At 39.3% G+C, this 15,598-nt stretch overlaps 2 protein-coding genes across 6 annotated transcripts; both read left to right on the top strand.

The window, feature by feature from the left end:
• Window positions 1-272: 272 nt before the first annotated feature.
• Window positions 273-10,164, top strand: LOC306822970 (ras association domain-containing protein 1-like). 2 transcript variants are annotated; one of them, XM_079342294.1, is made up of 7 exons: window positions 273-593; window positions 1,604-1,956; window positions 2,821-2,945; window positions 8,261-8,365; window positions 8,464-8,749; window positions 8,878-8,993; window positions 9,096-10,164. In XM_079342294.1, the coding sequence occupies exons 1-7, from the start codon at window positions 538-540 to the stop codon at window positions 9,240-9,242; spliced, it is 1,188 nt and encodes a 395-aa protein (XP_079198420.1). In that variant the 5' UTR covers window positions 273-537; the 3' UTR covers window positions 9,243-10,164. The 2 variants fall into 2 exon arrangements, with proteins under 2 accessions (XP_079198420.1, XP_079198421.1); XM_079342295.1 differs by lacking the exons at window positions 273-593; window positions 1,604-1,956; window positions 2,821-2,945 and adding exons at window positions 5,716-5,979; window positions 6,133-6,307.
• A 169-nt stretch (window positions 10,165-10,333) lies between these two features.
• Window positions 10,334-14,837, top strand: tusc2a (tumor suppressor 2, mitochondrial calcium regulator a). 4 transcript variants are annotated; one of them, XM_079341233.1, is made up of 4 exons: window positions 10,334-10,469; window positions 11,240-11,478; window positions 13,908-14,028; window positions 14,114-14,837. In XM_079341233.1, exons 2-4 carry the CDS (start codon window positions 11,330-11,332, stop codon window positions 14,177-14,179), a joined length of 336 nt encoding a protein of 111 aa, XP_079197359.1. In that variant the 5' UTR covers window positions 10,334-10,469; window positions 11,240-11,329; the 3' UTR covers window positions 14,180-14,837. The 4 variants fall into 4 exon arrangements, with proteins under 4 accessions (XP_079197359.1, XP_079197361.1, XP_079197360.1 ...); XM_079341235.1 differs by lacking the exon at window positions 10,334-10,469 and adding an exon at window positions 10,523-10,653; XM_079341234.1 differs by lacking the exon at window positions 10,334-10,469 and adding an exon at window positions 10,523-10,697.
• Window positions 14,838-15,598: the final 761 nt, after the last annotated feature.

The following is a 15,598-nucleotide window of genomic DNA, read 5'->3' as shown; positions in this document are numbered from 1 at the left end:
CCCTCCATGTCTGTTGGTTTGTGGGCTTTCTGCAGATGAGCGTATCTTCCAATTGAAATATGATTATATGTATGCTTGATAAATATGTGTAGTTTCATATTTATATAAGTGTGTATTTAAAGGTTGAGTTACAGTGGTAATTTAGACCGAGATTTGTCACATATTTAAGACAGCAGTTTGAGGGGATGGGGACTTTGCACGCCCCCTCAGCTGTGCTCATGCCCCAGAAGCAGCTCCCCCTATATGAAAACATTCCGGATGTCGGTATTTCTCAGTCTCATCTCTCTTTTCTCTCAAGATACGCTGCTTCCTTCTACAACAGTCTGACTAAAGAAAAAAACAATGACTACTGTCCCGAGAAGTGTTCAGTTATCACTGTTACAATGATGTTACCGACCAAAAACAACATATTGATCTGCTTGGTTTTCTGAAACTTGCAGGGGATGAGAGATTATTTCCAGAGATGTTACCGAAGCTGCTTACCTCCGTTACTTGGAAACCCACAGAAAAATATCCGCGGAAAGTTTTTCTCGTCGGATGAAAGAAGTGTTGAGAAAAGCTGAGTCCACGGGTTTGTTTTCTCACCACTTCTGGTAAGTAAAACTGATTTATTTTTTACTTTGCAGTTAAAGAAGTGATTTATCCTATTCGATTAACAAAGCTTGTAGCCGGACTCCACTTTTGATAAGCATGAACTGGTTAACTTAAGCTTGTTAAATGAAACGTGTTTTACATGGGTTTCTTTTCGTGGCTCATTTCATAGCCTGCTCAGTTCATGACATGTTTGCAGACAGTCAGATATAATATAATAGGCCTAACTAGCTAATAGAACACGTTATGTATGACCAACATGTACTTCATTGACGAAACATTAACATTACACTACATGCAAAGTAAAGGAGCTCAATCAAAGAGGTTTGAAATCAATTACTTAAGTAAGTAAATACAAAATTATAAACAAAATGTATAGATGTTTCTACTTTCATAATCAATAACTTCAATTATTAACTAACACATAGGCCTACATGATTTCAATACTGTACTGTAGGGCTGTATTTCATTGAGATAAGCTGCAGATAATCTAGATATAGACAATTTACAAATAAAATGTAGGCTGTTATTTAAGATAAATGAAATGAATAAAAATGATCTTCACCCTGACCAGTTGTGACATACTGTATGAACACTTTTGATATGTTGAAGCATCACTAATATACTTCAAGGAGACATTAGGAATTTCCCTTTTGTACACCATCATCCTTATATTTTACAGAGACCCAACTTAACTCCACCAGTGAATATCAGTAGCATTAAAACAATCACTGAACAAGTGAACAAGCCTCATTGGTGAACAGCCATCTGCTGCAAACTAATGTGCAGTTATGAATTGCCCCCCACCGTGAAAAATAAAGTTTTCTTTTAATTTTGAATTTGAATAAACAGACAAAAATAGCAAACACAATAGCAACAATAACAGTTATAATATTACAAATGTGGATATTATTATCTATAACATATCTTTAATAATGAAAATATTGAATGCAGTTTCTTCACTTATATGTATAGTAATTGCTTCATGTGCTTTTGTTTCTCAACCTGTCAGTGATGATGGAGGAAGTGGAGCTCTGAGTGACAAAATGTCTTGGGAGGAGTTTATCGAGCTCCGAGACCTGAGGACGGGCAGAGAGCAGATAGAGCTGACCGGTTCACGTTCACCGTGCTCACCTCCTCGCTTGGAGAGAACCAACGCCCTTAGAATCAGCCCGGGGAAGGTCCCGGACCTGCTGAGCCGGGCTGGCATTATCAGAGTCCTTAGCAGCTCCCAGGACCCCCAGATCCCAGAGGAGAAGGGAGAGGGCCATAACTTCCAGCCCTGCAGCCACGCTCAGCCCACATGGTGTGACCTGTGTGGAGACTTCATCTGGGGCCTGTACAAGCAGAGCCTGCGGTGTGTCAGTAAGTCAGCCTATGTAGCCTTTAAAACATAATGCATTATCAGAAATGGTGCCAGATGGAGACGCAGAGGAAATTCAGTAAAATATGCTGACACAGTGTTGCTGCAGCCAGTAGCCAGCATTTATCATAACTTTTAATAATTTGTTTACAGAAACTTTCTCCATGTCCTCTTTGAGCACAAATGAATGTGTTACATTTCAGAGAAGCTCCATATTAATACTACAATATTTATAACAATAAGGCATGTGCTTTTTATTGTTCCTGAAGAAAAAGTATCTTGCTATCTTGCTGCTGTGTGAGCGGTTTCTGAGGTTTGATATGTTCAGCCTCATAGAAGAGACTTATTTTGGACGTGCAATCACCCTTGACTTCCTTTTCATCAAGTAAAACCCACTGACAACCAAATGTGGTTTTTTTTAAAGCATTTAGTGTGCAGACAAAAGGAGCATCTTTACAGGAAGCTAACTGTGAAACACAATCAGTTCAGTTAAAAAAAAAAAGAAAAACAGAATGATGACCATCATAAAAAAAGATGGAACAAGGAACTGAATCAAAAAGTTTCAGTCTTCATTTATGCAACACATGCTTGTCTCTATCTTACTTTTGTTTTCGTCACTGCTGCACTAAACAGGTGGAGCTCTCTGTGTCATAAAGTCAGCTATTTGTCGTATACTGATGTACTCATAAAGTCTATATTGTGACAAAAACAATAGCAGCAGAGGATGATGAGCGCATTATAGCTAAGGGTAACTGCAGTGACAAGTAACTGCCAGAGTGGGACATCAAACTTTCAGAATTGAACTCTTAAACAGATGCTTTTTTTTCCCAAGTATCTGTCTAAACTCAGTGGCTTTCTGTTTTCAGATTGTAGGTTCACATGTCACTATCGCTGTCGTGCACTGATCCGGTTGGACTGCAGCTGGGACCGAGGCTCTGTGTTTGACCCCACGTGTGTCGTGGAGCACACAATAGAAACAGACACAAATGTGGTAGGGATGTGTTTGTTTTTTTGTTTTGTTTTGTTTGTTTCTTCGGTTGTTCATAAGCAGTCTTGCTCATAATCAAAAGTCATAAAAGTCACAGTTTTATAAAATTTCTGAAAAATATAATTGAACATTGTTTCATTATAGTCTCCATTTGAAATGAGCAATCACAGAGGGAACATGTAGCTTATGAACTTTCTTTATTTTGTATGATAGTATGATTCTTCTGGACTGTTTTAAAGAACAAAGTACCAAATTGAAATTAAATTGCCACCAACAGGAACCCACACAGCAATTAGTACACACCCTTAACTTATCTGCACATGGTTCAACGAAGAGTATCCTGATTCTAAAAGAGGGCACAGTTTATTTGCTTTAAGCAATCAAGCAGGGCAGTATCATGACGGGGAACATCAAGCAACACTAAATGTATAAAAGGGAAGTAGAATATTGTGACAGGGAAGTTGCAGAGAAACCTCAAACATTACATGCACCACTTTATACGAGGCCATGTCTGCATTATTTAATCACTCCAGCTAAAACAATGTAATTGCAGAGTCCTAAAGCATGCTAATTTATCCATTTATGTTTGTAAAACATAAAAGCATGATCATATTTAATGACATTTCAAGTGGGAATTATCCTTATGTGTGTGCCTTTGAGTTTGGGTAAAAAACAAATGCAGTTAACATTAGACAAATATAGACATGTATACCACCCAGCCAAAACAAAATTTGAAACACTCGGTCTATAAATGTAGACCCTATTCACCAGGGTCAGATAAGATAATGTCTTTTTCTTTATCTTTTAATATCTTTTGATTTTATGGAATCACAGAATTCAGTCCTGGCCGCTGTGAATCTCAAATCATAAACTTTTGTCCTGTAAATGATTATGAAGAGGTCAGTTAAGGCTCGAGGCGAGTTGTTGTTCGAGGCAGCAGTGTTTGGTCTTCTGTTAGGTGGGTTATATTCTCTCCTCTCACTATCACGCTGCAGTTTCTTATCGAAAAGTGACTGGAATGTAAAAACTGCAGCGAGCTGTGAGCAGAGAATAACCAGTGTGGTGTTGTGCACAGGTCTTTTACACAGCACGTGTTGACTTGTTATAGTAACATGTTGTGTATAATAATAAGAAAAAATAGTTCAATTTCTCGTCATTTTCAAACATGTGCTCCTAAAATCTTTTAGGGGACGTCAGGAGGAATTCTTCTGACAAACAGAAACAGTGTGTCGGCCAATATTTGTGTTGAAAGTCAACAAAGCACTACAGAAAGATGCAACCAACTCATAGGAGAAACAGGGAGGATTTATTACCAAAGATAAAGGGAACAGTGTGGCAGGTTGTTGTTCCAGATAAACAAAAGAATGAGAGAAGGCATTGTTTGAGTATCTAAAAATGCATAAAATCAAAGCCTTTCATTTCGGCTTTAAATTCTGTTCATTTTCTGTCAGAAATTATAGAGACTAGTTTTATCAACGAACCTGATTGAAGTTTTCAGATGGCAGATTTTTCCTAAACGCTTTAAACCTTGGGCTGTATATACAAAGCAAGCTGAGTACAAAGAGATGTGGTTACTGACACATTCTGAGAAAATTCTTAGTCAGGAAATTTTCTAAGAACTTCTACTAAAATTGAAGAGATCCTTGCAAACATAAAAGTTATTCACAAAGTATTGAAGCCTATGTTAGGAGTAGTGAGGCTGAAGAGCTGAGGAGAAATTTGTGTTTGAAATGTTCTTCAAACACTAAACGCAGAAGACCGATGGAAACATATTCAGCTGAACAGACAAAACATATTTACGCTAACATCTATCTTGGACTTTCTTTAGTGCAAAGTGAGACTTGTACTTTGAGTTGCTTTTAAATGTGGTTACCTCCACAGGTGCATCTAATCACTGATTAAAGCCATTTTACCTGCTGATGTAACTCTCAACATGTGAAGAGACTGCTGGGCAAGTTGCCATAGGTTTTTTTAAACATTATGTAGGTGATATACTTATAAATAGCAAAGAGCATACATTTAGGAGATATGTTAGTTTCATGATGTAAAACCATGTCTGACTGTATCCTTTATTTTTGTTTATTGTTTATTGTAGGCTTCCCTATCTTTGTCACTGTCCTTCTAAACCCATTTTTTATAGCACTTTTTTCCTCCCTTTTTTTGATCATCCAATCAGCTACTGAAAAACAATGTGTCATATCAACGGCTGGACCACACCTAATCATTCAGACAAAAGTTTCAGTCATTTCTTGCTCCAATTGCCTGAAACTGTTCCTACATTACTCCTTGCTAGGTTTTTGTAAGCTAAGTGTGGAGCTCTATGAGAATGTGTGTGAATACAGGCCCTGGTCTATAGCTTACTAAGCACTAAAAGTTGGGCCTCTATTTACCTTCACCCCTTTTCATCTCTTCTGATCTACCTCGAATTCACTTTCAATTAGGCCTATTCTTGTTTTTGAGGGGCGATTATGGCCCTAGACATAAACAACAAGGCAGTTTTTTATTTTTATTTTACTAATTTAAAGTAATCTGTAAAAGGAAATTAGCATTTTCTGATCTCCAAAGCTTATTTGCCTCGAAGTTTAATGTACACCTATTTATGGCTTGTTAAGAAATAATGAAAGTCTGGTTTGATGTGCCATGTGGAGCAAACTGTCTTAGCAGCAGCATCATGGCTAGTGGGGAGAGGGAGGGGAGGCAGTCAAAAGAGAGAAGAAGAGGTTTTTTTCTGCACGATGTCCTCGCGCCCTGGATGTCCAATCAGAAGCGGCCCCGGTGGTTTTGTGTATTTTCCAAACTCTGTCAACGGACATGGGCGGAGTCTCTGCCGGCTGGGGGAAGGAAGCGAGACAGTCAGGGCGGGGGCCGAATAATACATCCTGTTTCCCACAGAAAGACAGACAGACAAAGTTTGTGTAGTGGAAACGTGGCCGGTTCATCAGGTTTGAGGCAAGAAAAGTTAGCATAATTTCGTCGGGTAAAGCTGTAGCTGAGTGTTTTTGAGATATTTCGTCGCGTGGGAGATTAAGGCATCAAGGTAAACCCGGAGCTCTTTATTTAGCCTACTTTAGAAAATCCCAGGCTCACCGCTAAGCGAAGTGTTTTGTATAAATCCAGCAAAGAGCGGTTTATTTCGCACCTCTTTGAAGTCATTTTAGTTTAGCTTTGTTAACTCGAGTGTTTCGGTCAGCATGTCGGACAGCTCGGATAAAACGCCCTCCTTCGAGATGACCTGGGGCAGCTCCACCAGCAGCGGCTACTGCAGCGAGGAGGACCAGGACTCCGAGTTTGAGCAGTACTTCACCGCCCGGACATCTTTCTTTCCCAAAACCAGGAAAGCTAACCTTAATGTTAACGTAAAGAAGGTGAGAAGAAGAAACAAAAGTACTTAAAAATATATATAATAAAGGGAACCTAATGTCAGTTCCTCAATCAAAAGGGGAAGTAATACCACAGTGGGGCATGGTTGGTTCCTCCTAACATGGTCTGCTCACTTTAGTTCAGTTTTTTTATTTTTTCGAAATATATAATTAATTAGCACATTAAGGGCTCGTGTGCTAAGTTGTATTGCAGTTGTTGTCATGCCTTTTGCTCAAGGGCACTTTAGCAGAGACGATGCTGTCCAACTTTAACTTGCAGTCAAAGGGGGGGCTCTCTGGTTCTTCCAGTTTTGAGCAAATGTATTGTCATGAAATATATATCATCACTGATGTAAAAAAGCAGGTTTCACAATGACAGCACATGAAGAGTTCATGTATTTTATTTTGCATTGTAACAAGCTCAGACCCACCGCTGCTGAGAACAACCAGAATGTCAAGTTTTGTGACGCAAACCCACACCTCTCAAGTTTCTATCTACATACACCCACTATGTTTCCCCAGTCACAGTTGAGTCATGAATTGTTTTGGATTTATTTATTTTCTGTCCCATTTGTCTCCCCACACCCACTCATGTATCAGCTTTCTTCTTAGGAAACAGATTAATAACTAAAAAAACAGTTGTTGTTTTTTTACCACTGTTTCTACACTGACACTCCTTTTAGGTGAACATGTAGAGACCTGATTGTTGCATATAACAGATTTAAAAAGCTCTGCCTGGCCCTAATATTGATTTATTGATTTGTTAACAGCAATATATTAACTTTACACTCTCCCAATTCACCTGAGGATTTCTACAATTGATCTTGTTCTGTCCGACTTAGCCCTTACCCAGCTAACAACTGCCTGGGGTGTTAATAGTAGAATTAAAAAAAAAGGTCAAATGTACATAAATGGAGTCATGTTATCATTAGATTATGTATTGTACCGTTATGTAAAAATGCCCTTTTTATTTGCATTATTATCAATACTTAATAACTAATTATAATAATAATTAGAATTAGCTGTATTCCAGTGAAAAGCCAGCTTGGGTTGAATTTCCTCTTTATACAGGAAATGCCAACTGGTCAGTAGACCCAGGAAGTACCCTAATTGAGGTAATGCTTGTGCAGCCAAATGTGTATGACTGAAACATGACTGGGAGAGTGTGGTCGATGAGGCAGCTGACTTCACAGGATGTGCCTGGAAAACAAGGGAGGACATTGTCTCTGCCACTTGTGGGAGCTGGGAGGGGGGGCTGTCTATTTTTACATGAATACCAAGTAAAGGAATGCACAGCAGAACCATTGGTTGCAGGCATTGCAAACAGCTGTAAGTGCACATGCACTCTCCCTCCTCCTCCTCTTTACTCCTTGGAGGGGGGGGGGATAATGGAAGCAGTCAAACAGGATTGGGCAGCGCTGACATCATTGCTTGCTTGTGCTACGTTGGCCGGAAGTTGCGAGTCTGATGCAACTGGTGCTCATTGTTAGAGACAAGAACATTACAGAAATTGGTTAAACTTCACTTTTACAAATGCAAAGATAATTGTTTCAGATATTTTCATTTAGCATCATAGTTTGAAAAATAAAAAGGAAAAAAAAAAGTAATTTGGATCACATAGCTATTGCTTTAACATGCATGCTAACAACTCCTCTAAATGAGATTCAGTGGTTTTGTACACAAGCAGCATCTTGTAAAGGATTCTTACTTTTATATTACAGACTTATATGAACTGAATTTACTGAAGAGGCTCATCAAGTCATTTTTTTGTGTTTGGTAAATAAACAAGTTTTTCATTTGGTCTGTAACTATTAAAGAACAGTTTAATGCAGTGCCTGGTGTCCCCTCACTGGTGTGCTGTGGACGTTAACGTGGGTTTTCTCCAGTTAGTGTTGTGGTTTGGAGGGGAGCAGTGACACCTGGTGGTCTAATACTGTAACTCCTCTCTGTCCCTTCCAGGATGAACAAACTGAATGGGGAAAGCAGGAGCTGACAACTGCAGATATTCAGCAGAAGGTGAAGGAATACAACACCCAAATCAACAGCAATCTGTTCATGAACATGGTGAGTGGTGCTGATTTACAACAGATGCTTTCATTTTTATTTGCAGATGTTTCTTCCTTTAGTTTGACCTTCTTTTGTTTTCTCTCTCTCTCTCGCAGAACAAGGATGGCTCCTACACTGGCTTCATTAAAGTGCAGTTCAAGCTTGCACGGCCTGTGTCAGTACCTCCTCCAAAGAAAGGAGGTCAGGAAAGAGAAGGGAGGAGGGCTAGCGGTGTAAAGCGCCGCACCTCCTTCTACTTGCCAAAGGATGCATCCAAACACCTGCACATCAGCTCTCGCACTTCTTCTCGCGAGGTCATCGAGGCTTTGCTGAAAAAGTTTACTGTGGTGGACAATCCTGGAAAGTTTGCTCTGTTTGAGCGCAGCGAGCGTCATGACCAAGGTATGACTTACTTTTCTTATATTTGGGTTTTTTGTTTATTTTGTTCTTTTTATTTACCATTCGTTTTTAATCTTTAAAAAATGGTATGCTGCACATTTTAACTAAATGTTTTCATTTGTCTCATTTAGTCTATGTACGCAAGTTGTCTGATGATGAACGTCCTCTCCGCCTGCGTCTGGCTGCTGGACCCAATGAGAAAATCCTCAGTTTTGTTCTGAAAGAAAATGAAACTGGAGAGGTCAACGTGAGTTACACATTCACCTGAGATGAAAAGATCCACAGCATGTTTCTCAATCACACAACATAGTGTACTGTGAACTACAAATGTAATTGTCTCTCCTTACAGTGGCATGCTTTCTCCATGCCGGAGTTGAAGAACTTCATGCGCATCCTGCAGCGTGAGGAGGAGGAACACGTGAAGCAGATAGTGCAGCGCTACGCTCTGGCCCGCATTAAGATGAAGGAGGCTCTGGCTGGCTCGACCCCCGGCTGAGACGACTCTTAAGATGGGGGTTGAAATGTGCACCTATTGGCTGGAAAATCACCTGACGATGACCGGTCAGCGCTGCATCCTAAGATCCCGAGGAACAAAACTCAAAACACCTCTTCGGTGAACGAGAGAGAGTGAGACAGGGCGCTAGACAAATGAGAGCGAGAGAGCTAGCACGTGTGCGTGTGAGATAGTGCGAGAGATGAGAAGTGCCTTACACCTGGAGCGTCTGATGTGCCTGAGAGAATGAGTTGAGAGGAGTGAAGACTGGCAGATGAGCCTGTGGTTGTATTCAGTAATGTATTTTTGTTATTGGATACCATCTGATTTTCCTGTTTACCTCAGCATTTCCTTTTAGTTTTCCTTAAAGAAAACATGTCCAATCAGGACATTACTGCCAAACTTGAGATGAAGTCAATCTGTTTTTTTGTTTTAAACCAACCATGACAACCATACTTTGATATCAATCCTGTTAAGATAATAAGATAATCATTTATTCAGGGAGAAATAAAAAAGTCAATTTATAGATTTAAATAATTTTTTTGTCGCTGATGGGTATTAGGATTTTCTTTTGACCCAGACTCAGAATCTGCCTCGTCCTCTTCCACACCCCTGATGGGTGCAACTCTGTTTATTTTTTTTTCTGTCAAGTTTTGAGCTTGACTGATGTATGGACATTTGTATGAGATTATGAATGTCAGAGAGCGAGAGTCACTCTGGTTGACTGGAATCTTGAATGAATCTAAGACGTGTTTCTGTAGAAACTCATTCCTTTTATGTGTTTTATTCTGTCCCTTTTAAAGAACATGTTTGTCTTTTTAACTTTGAATGTATGCGTCTATGCACAAGCTTAAATGTTGTAGCAGCTTTGAAGATGTTGTGACATGTGCGCAATGTTTCCAGTAAAGTTTCCTCAAGTATCTCATGGAGTTGTATTTTTTTCCTTGACACAGCCTGTATGAAAAATGTGCAATATAATGACGGGCGTAAACTTCTCAGCCATACACAACACTAAGCCGGCTCAAACATTAGAGCTTCAGTTTTATGTTTAAATGACATGATTTAGAGTAATCTTAAGCATGCGTTTACTACAATGTTGGGCTTTAAGTGAATGTGCGCCGCCTGTCAGTCACATCAGCTGATCCGCTCAGCAAAGACCAAAACAGACCAGACGTAGCTGCTGTGGTTAAAGTTATGTCAGGACGTGACCATACGATCGTTGGTGAAAAGGTAGGATATTAACCACAAGTGCGTTTGCTAGAATCACCAGAAGCCATATACAGCGAAGATAATGCCGTGTTTGTTTTATCGACAAAGCTCTGCTTCGTTTAGCTTTAGCTGCTCATCATTTAGCCGCCATAGCTAACCTGCGTCAGCGGCGGAAGCTAACAGGCTAACCCACCTAAATAAGCGGGTACCGTTAGACAGGTGTTAGTAGAAACCTGAAATGAAGGCAAGGTGGGTTTTTATATAAAGCAGTCGGTATGTGTTGTGTTACAAAATAATATTGTGTTCTTAAGTTAACGTAACCAACGTTGTGAACTAGCATGAGTGCTCTTGCTGTTAACGTAACCAACGTTGTGAACTAGCATGAGTGCTCTTGCCGTTGGATAACCTTAACTGTATGGCCTTTTATGTTAGCTTCCGGTCAAATAAACCGACTATAATTTAAATGTGATAACCTTCAGTATCTTAAATGTCACATCAGTGAGTTGTTTCTCTTTTTCTTTTGTGGTACTTGCATCGAAGTTGAGATGGGAAGCAGTTCAGCTGTTAGCATCTTTAATCAGCAGCATCTTAGTGACATAAAAACATTTCTATTAGAATAAAACTACTATTGATCACATTGACAATATCATAAATGTGTACTTATCTTACCTCTTATTACACTTAGCGATTTAATCGTGTACAACAAAAATAAAACAAACACTCCAAACTACACACAACCAGGCAGAGAAAGTTTGATTGTGATTTTTTATTCTGCACATTTTCCTTTTCAGATCCTGGCTTTAGAGAGGAATTGAGTGCATCTGGGGGGCAAACCTGGTGGACAGCTTCAACTGTGAACTAACTATGCCTTATCTCTGAGGATGGGAGGAAGTGGATCCAAAGCCAAAGGAGTCTGGCCTTTCTCAGGCAGTGGAGCTGGAGGGGATTCACCGAGTGATGGAAATGAGCAGTCTGTGGCCCGGCTCAAAGGTTCCAGAAATGCAACACCGTTTGTTTTTACCAGAAGGAGGTAAATACCACATCCAAGATCGTAAAGGTTGGGCTCACCTAAATAGGGTGTCTTAACTAGTCCCAGTTTATTTAGTTTTGATAAAGGCTTTGAGACATCTATGTTAGAAATTTTAGGTATTCAAGTGTAAATTAAAACAGCAAGCGATAATGAAGGGCCCGAAACACTCCTGGGTGTATTGCAACAGCGAGACGTGGCCAAGCAGCAGGCCTTACAGTTTGATTTCTGTAAAATAGAAAGTTTTACACTACACCAAGGCCACGCCCTTTTGTGTAGAATCGTGTGGAGCACAACGGGAGCTGTTCAACATATCGAGAACACACTGACACTGAGTTGGCAACAAGTTCGTGATGATAGGATAAAGCGTAGGGAAATACGTTCAAATAGGTACCCTGTGAAACACGAGTCATTTTTCTTGCATTCAAAAAGATATGGGAGACTTCCTGTAATATGTTGACTATGGGTGTAAGAGGGTTTTATTTAGGTCCTGACATGGTTAACACACATAAAAATTGTCCTGCTTGTAGGACCAAAAAACATGTATGGGGAGGCCTTTTTGAAAGATGTCAAGGGCTATTTAGCTATGCCCACTTATTATACAAACGTGACAAGTTTTACTTTCCTACTGGGACCATGTGTGTGACGTTTGGTGAGTCTAAAGACTATATTAAGCCCCTAAAAAACTACTTCCTGTTTGTGGCGAGCGACGCGTCTGTATGGGGAAAGCGTTTGGCGGAGACCTTTTAGCTTGAAACGAGAGTATGGCCACAGTGTTAGGACGGTCCATACCCCTTTTGAGGAGGATACAATGAACTCTTGAATGAGCTTTAGTTAGTGCTAATTCAGAAGCCTCAACTTCCTGTTGTCAACAGATGGCGCTGTGAGTAATACAGACATTTTTAGCATGGATGTGGTCAGGGCAGATCCTGTGTCGTGCATGACAAATTTGTAGATTTTTTCTTAATGCTGCATAGCAGACATTATGAGCATTATATTGTTCGATAATTGGCAAAAAAACCCAAACATTCAAGTTTGACCACAAGCCTAGACCTCGCCCTTTGACGAAATAATGCATCAAACACAACGCTTTCCGTCAAGTTCCTTCAAATAGGTATCTTGTAACCTGCGTTTTGTGACTTTCATAAAATCCCTTTTTGCAAACTTTTTTTTACGAAATACTAAAAAATAATTTTTTTCACCAGATCCGATGACCTTAAAAATTTTCTTTCACGTTCAGACACTCAAAAATGACTGCAAAGTGGCTGAAGAATAAAAACACTTCTAAGGGATATGATAGTGTCCTTCGCACTGTTAGTGCTTTGGGCCCTAAAAAACGAAATAGTCCTATACAAAGGAACCATTTATGCCTCCATGTAGCTAAAAGTAGAGACATGCTCTAAATGAGGGCAGAGGGAATTAGATAAGAGAAAAACTGAAATGAGCGAAAGTTTGAGGCCTGATGGTAGTGGGGATGCTGAGGTTAATGCACCAACTAAAAATAGCTTCCCAACCCCAAGGCCATTAGAGAGCCCCAAACAAAATACTGCCAGAAACAGAATTGCTTTCCAATGAAGATTAGGTCCCAAAAGAATCTGTTATATACATAAATCTCACATGGGATTAAGAGAATATCAGTTAAATAAGTATTTAGCCTCAAACAGCTAACAGCTTTAAAATAATTTTGAAAGTACTGGACCTTGTTTCAGGAAGAAAAACTTGCTTCCAAAAATCTCTTTCATTCTCTCTGAGCTTACTGAAGACCTCGTCTGGCACACAGTAATTTAGGATAAGTTGGTATAATCTCCCATGAGAAGTACATCACACTCCATTACTCTCTGGCAGATATCCTCATAAGGAAAAAGAAGGTCTGAGTTCGCTGTTCTCAGTGTGGATGTGAAGGCAGAAGAGAAGAGACCGAAGAGGAGGAAAGCTAAAAATGGAGAGAGATGATTGATGAAGAAAGCTAAATAAAAGAGAGGGTGTCACCGAATAAGACTCCGGAAAATAATAAATCACTGAATTGCATTTACTTGAAGACACAAAAGTGAATTGAAGTCTGAAACTGTGGGAGCATTTAGTTTAAAATATACCCATTCTTTCATCATGTTGTTTTGAATTCAAGAAGTTAAGTACAGCAAATTAGAAGACTAGAGAAACAGATAAAGAAAACGGCAAAATAACTTATATATGAAGTTGAGATGTAAAAACATTTATAGCACTTTGTTAGAGCTTAAAGTGGTTTGTGCTTGGTGCATCACACAGTGGTAGGAATCCCAAAACCTCTGCAAACCAAATGTATATGATTGTGGATTAGGGAGAATATACTGTGTATAATAGTGCTTGTTTAGAATTATTGTATTTAACTACATTTGATCGTGTGCCCTCTCTATGGACATGCAGTTTAAGACCGATGTTTGCTGTGTTTGCAGCTCTTTGTACTATGACGAGGATGGTGACCTCGCCCATGAATTCTATGAAGAGACGGTGGTAACAAAAAATGGCAGAAAAAAATCCAAGTTGAAGAGGATCCAGAAAAATCTGATCCCACAGGTAAACATTTGCCACATTGCAAATTTTGGTCGAAGGATGTTTTAAATGATTTTTCATTCTGAATATTGTTTGTTTTATTTTTCAGGGCATTGTGAAACTGGACCATCCCTGTATTCATGTAGATTTCCCCATTGTGCTCTGTGAGGTGTGAAAAGTAGCACAGGACTTCTAAATTATAAAGTGCAGCCACAAGTCTGCGTCTCACAGCAAAGTCTTGTTCTGGTCTACATGCATCACAGTCAAGACTAGGACCATGGCTATGAGAGAAGATGGATAATTCAAACTAGCATATTAAACTGATGTGTTGAATGAAATGTGTTACCTTTGAATTCAGCTATGGCCAGAGGATGCCCTGTTCACAAAAACCCTAATTTGATATTCACAGTCCTAGTAATGGTACAGGTGGTGTTTCCACTACCCAGCTGATATGTATGCAGTTGTAGAGAATACATCAAGTGAAACTGTATTTCTCTTGTAGGTCTTTTGCAGGGAAAAACATCCTTGATGTGAAAAGGCTTTAATGTTATATGCCTTCTGTGAGACATAGAGTGAAACTGTACGTGCCCTTGTATGTTTACATGTGTGCACTTTTGGTTTAAGTGTGTGAGAAAAAGGATTGAAGATGTACTCACAGGTTAGAATAATGAAGGGTTGTGAAATGTATTGTATATATGGTCATGTTCTGTATTGTCACGTCTGAGTCTGTCTCAGTTACCGAAGCTCAGACCTGCACTAGTGAACATAATGCACTGTAAATAATTTCAGATTTCTTAGTTGGAAATACTTGAATAAATGGTAACTGAGCTGAATACCTTGAGTCAAGACACTCTCTTTATTATGTTGCTCATGGCTGGTTATTACCAGCGAGTTATGTCCTGGAAAAGAATACCCTCTTTGAGGGCTTTTTATGCATTTTATTGAAAGGAGACAGGACAAAGATAGAGTCAGAAATCAGGGTGTGAGAGTTGGAGATGACATGCGGCAAAGGAGCCACAGGTTGGATTTGAGCTCAGGCCACCCACTTCAAGGACGACAGCCTCTGTACATGGTGTGCACTAACTATAGCCACTGGTGCCCTAAAATCTATGTACTCAATGGTAAACAATACTCAACAATAAGCTTTTGTGCCACCCTACATAGTATGTAAAGTGATAACATGGTTCATATGAAGAAACACTTACACAGCATATGTTGTCATACCCCAGGACTAGATTTGAAATGTAATACAGATCAGATTCAATTCTGCTTTTGTTTGATTTGTTTTTAGCAAGCTTATAACAGTAGCTTCATGATGAATTGACATGTTGTGATTCAACATTTGACCTATATGAAATATATTTCTCAAAATGCGTAACCATTCCTCAAAAATGTTTGCTAGCTGTTCAGAAAGAATCTCAATTTTTTTTTAAATAAAAGCTGTGTCCACTGATTTAAGTTTATTCAAAGTAAATGCACAAGTTGTGACTGTCTGCTGAAGATGATTAAATGGTGAACTAAAATTATATCCAGTTGAGTCTTCTGCTCCCAGCTGGCACATTATCAAACTTTAATGGCAAAGTACACGTTTTTT

This window comes from Symphodus melops, assembly GCF_947650265.1.
Source record: "Symphodus melops genome assembly, chromosome: 4".
Taxonomy (NCBI): Eukaryota; Metazoa; Chordata; class Actinopteri; order Labriformes; family Labridae; genus Symphodus; species Symphodus melops.
The sequence above is the reverse complement of the archived record's forward strand: the minus strand, read 5'-3'. Positions and strand labels throughout refer to the sequence as shown.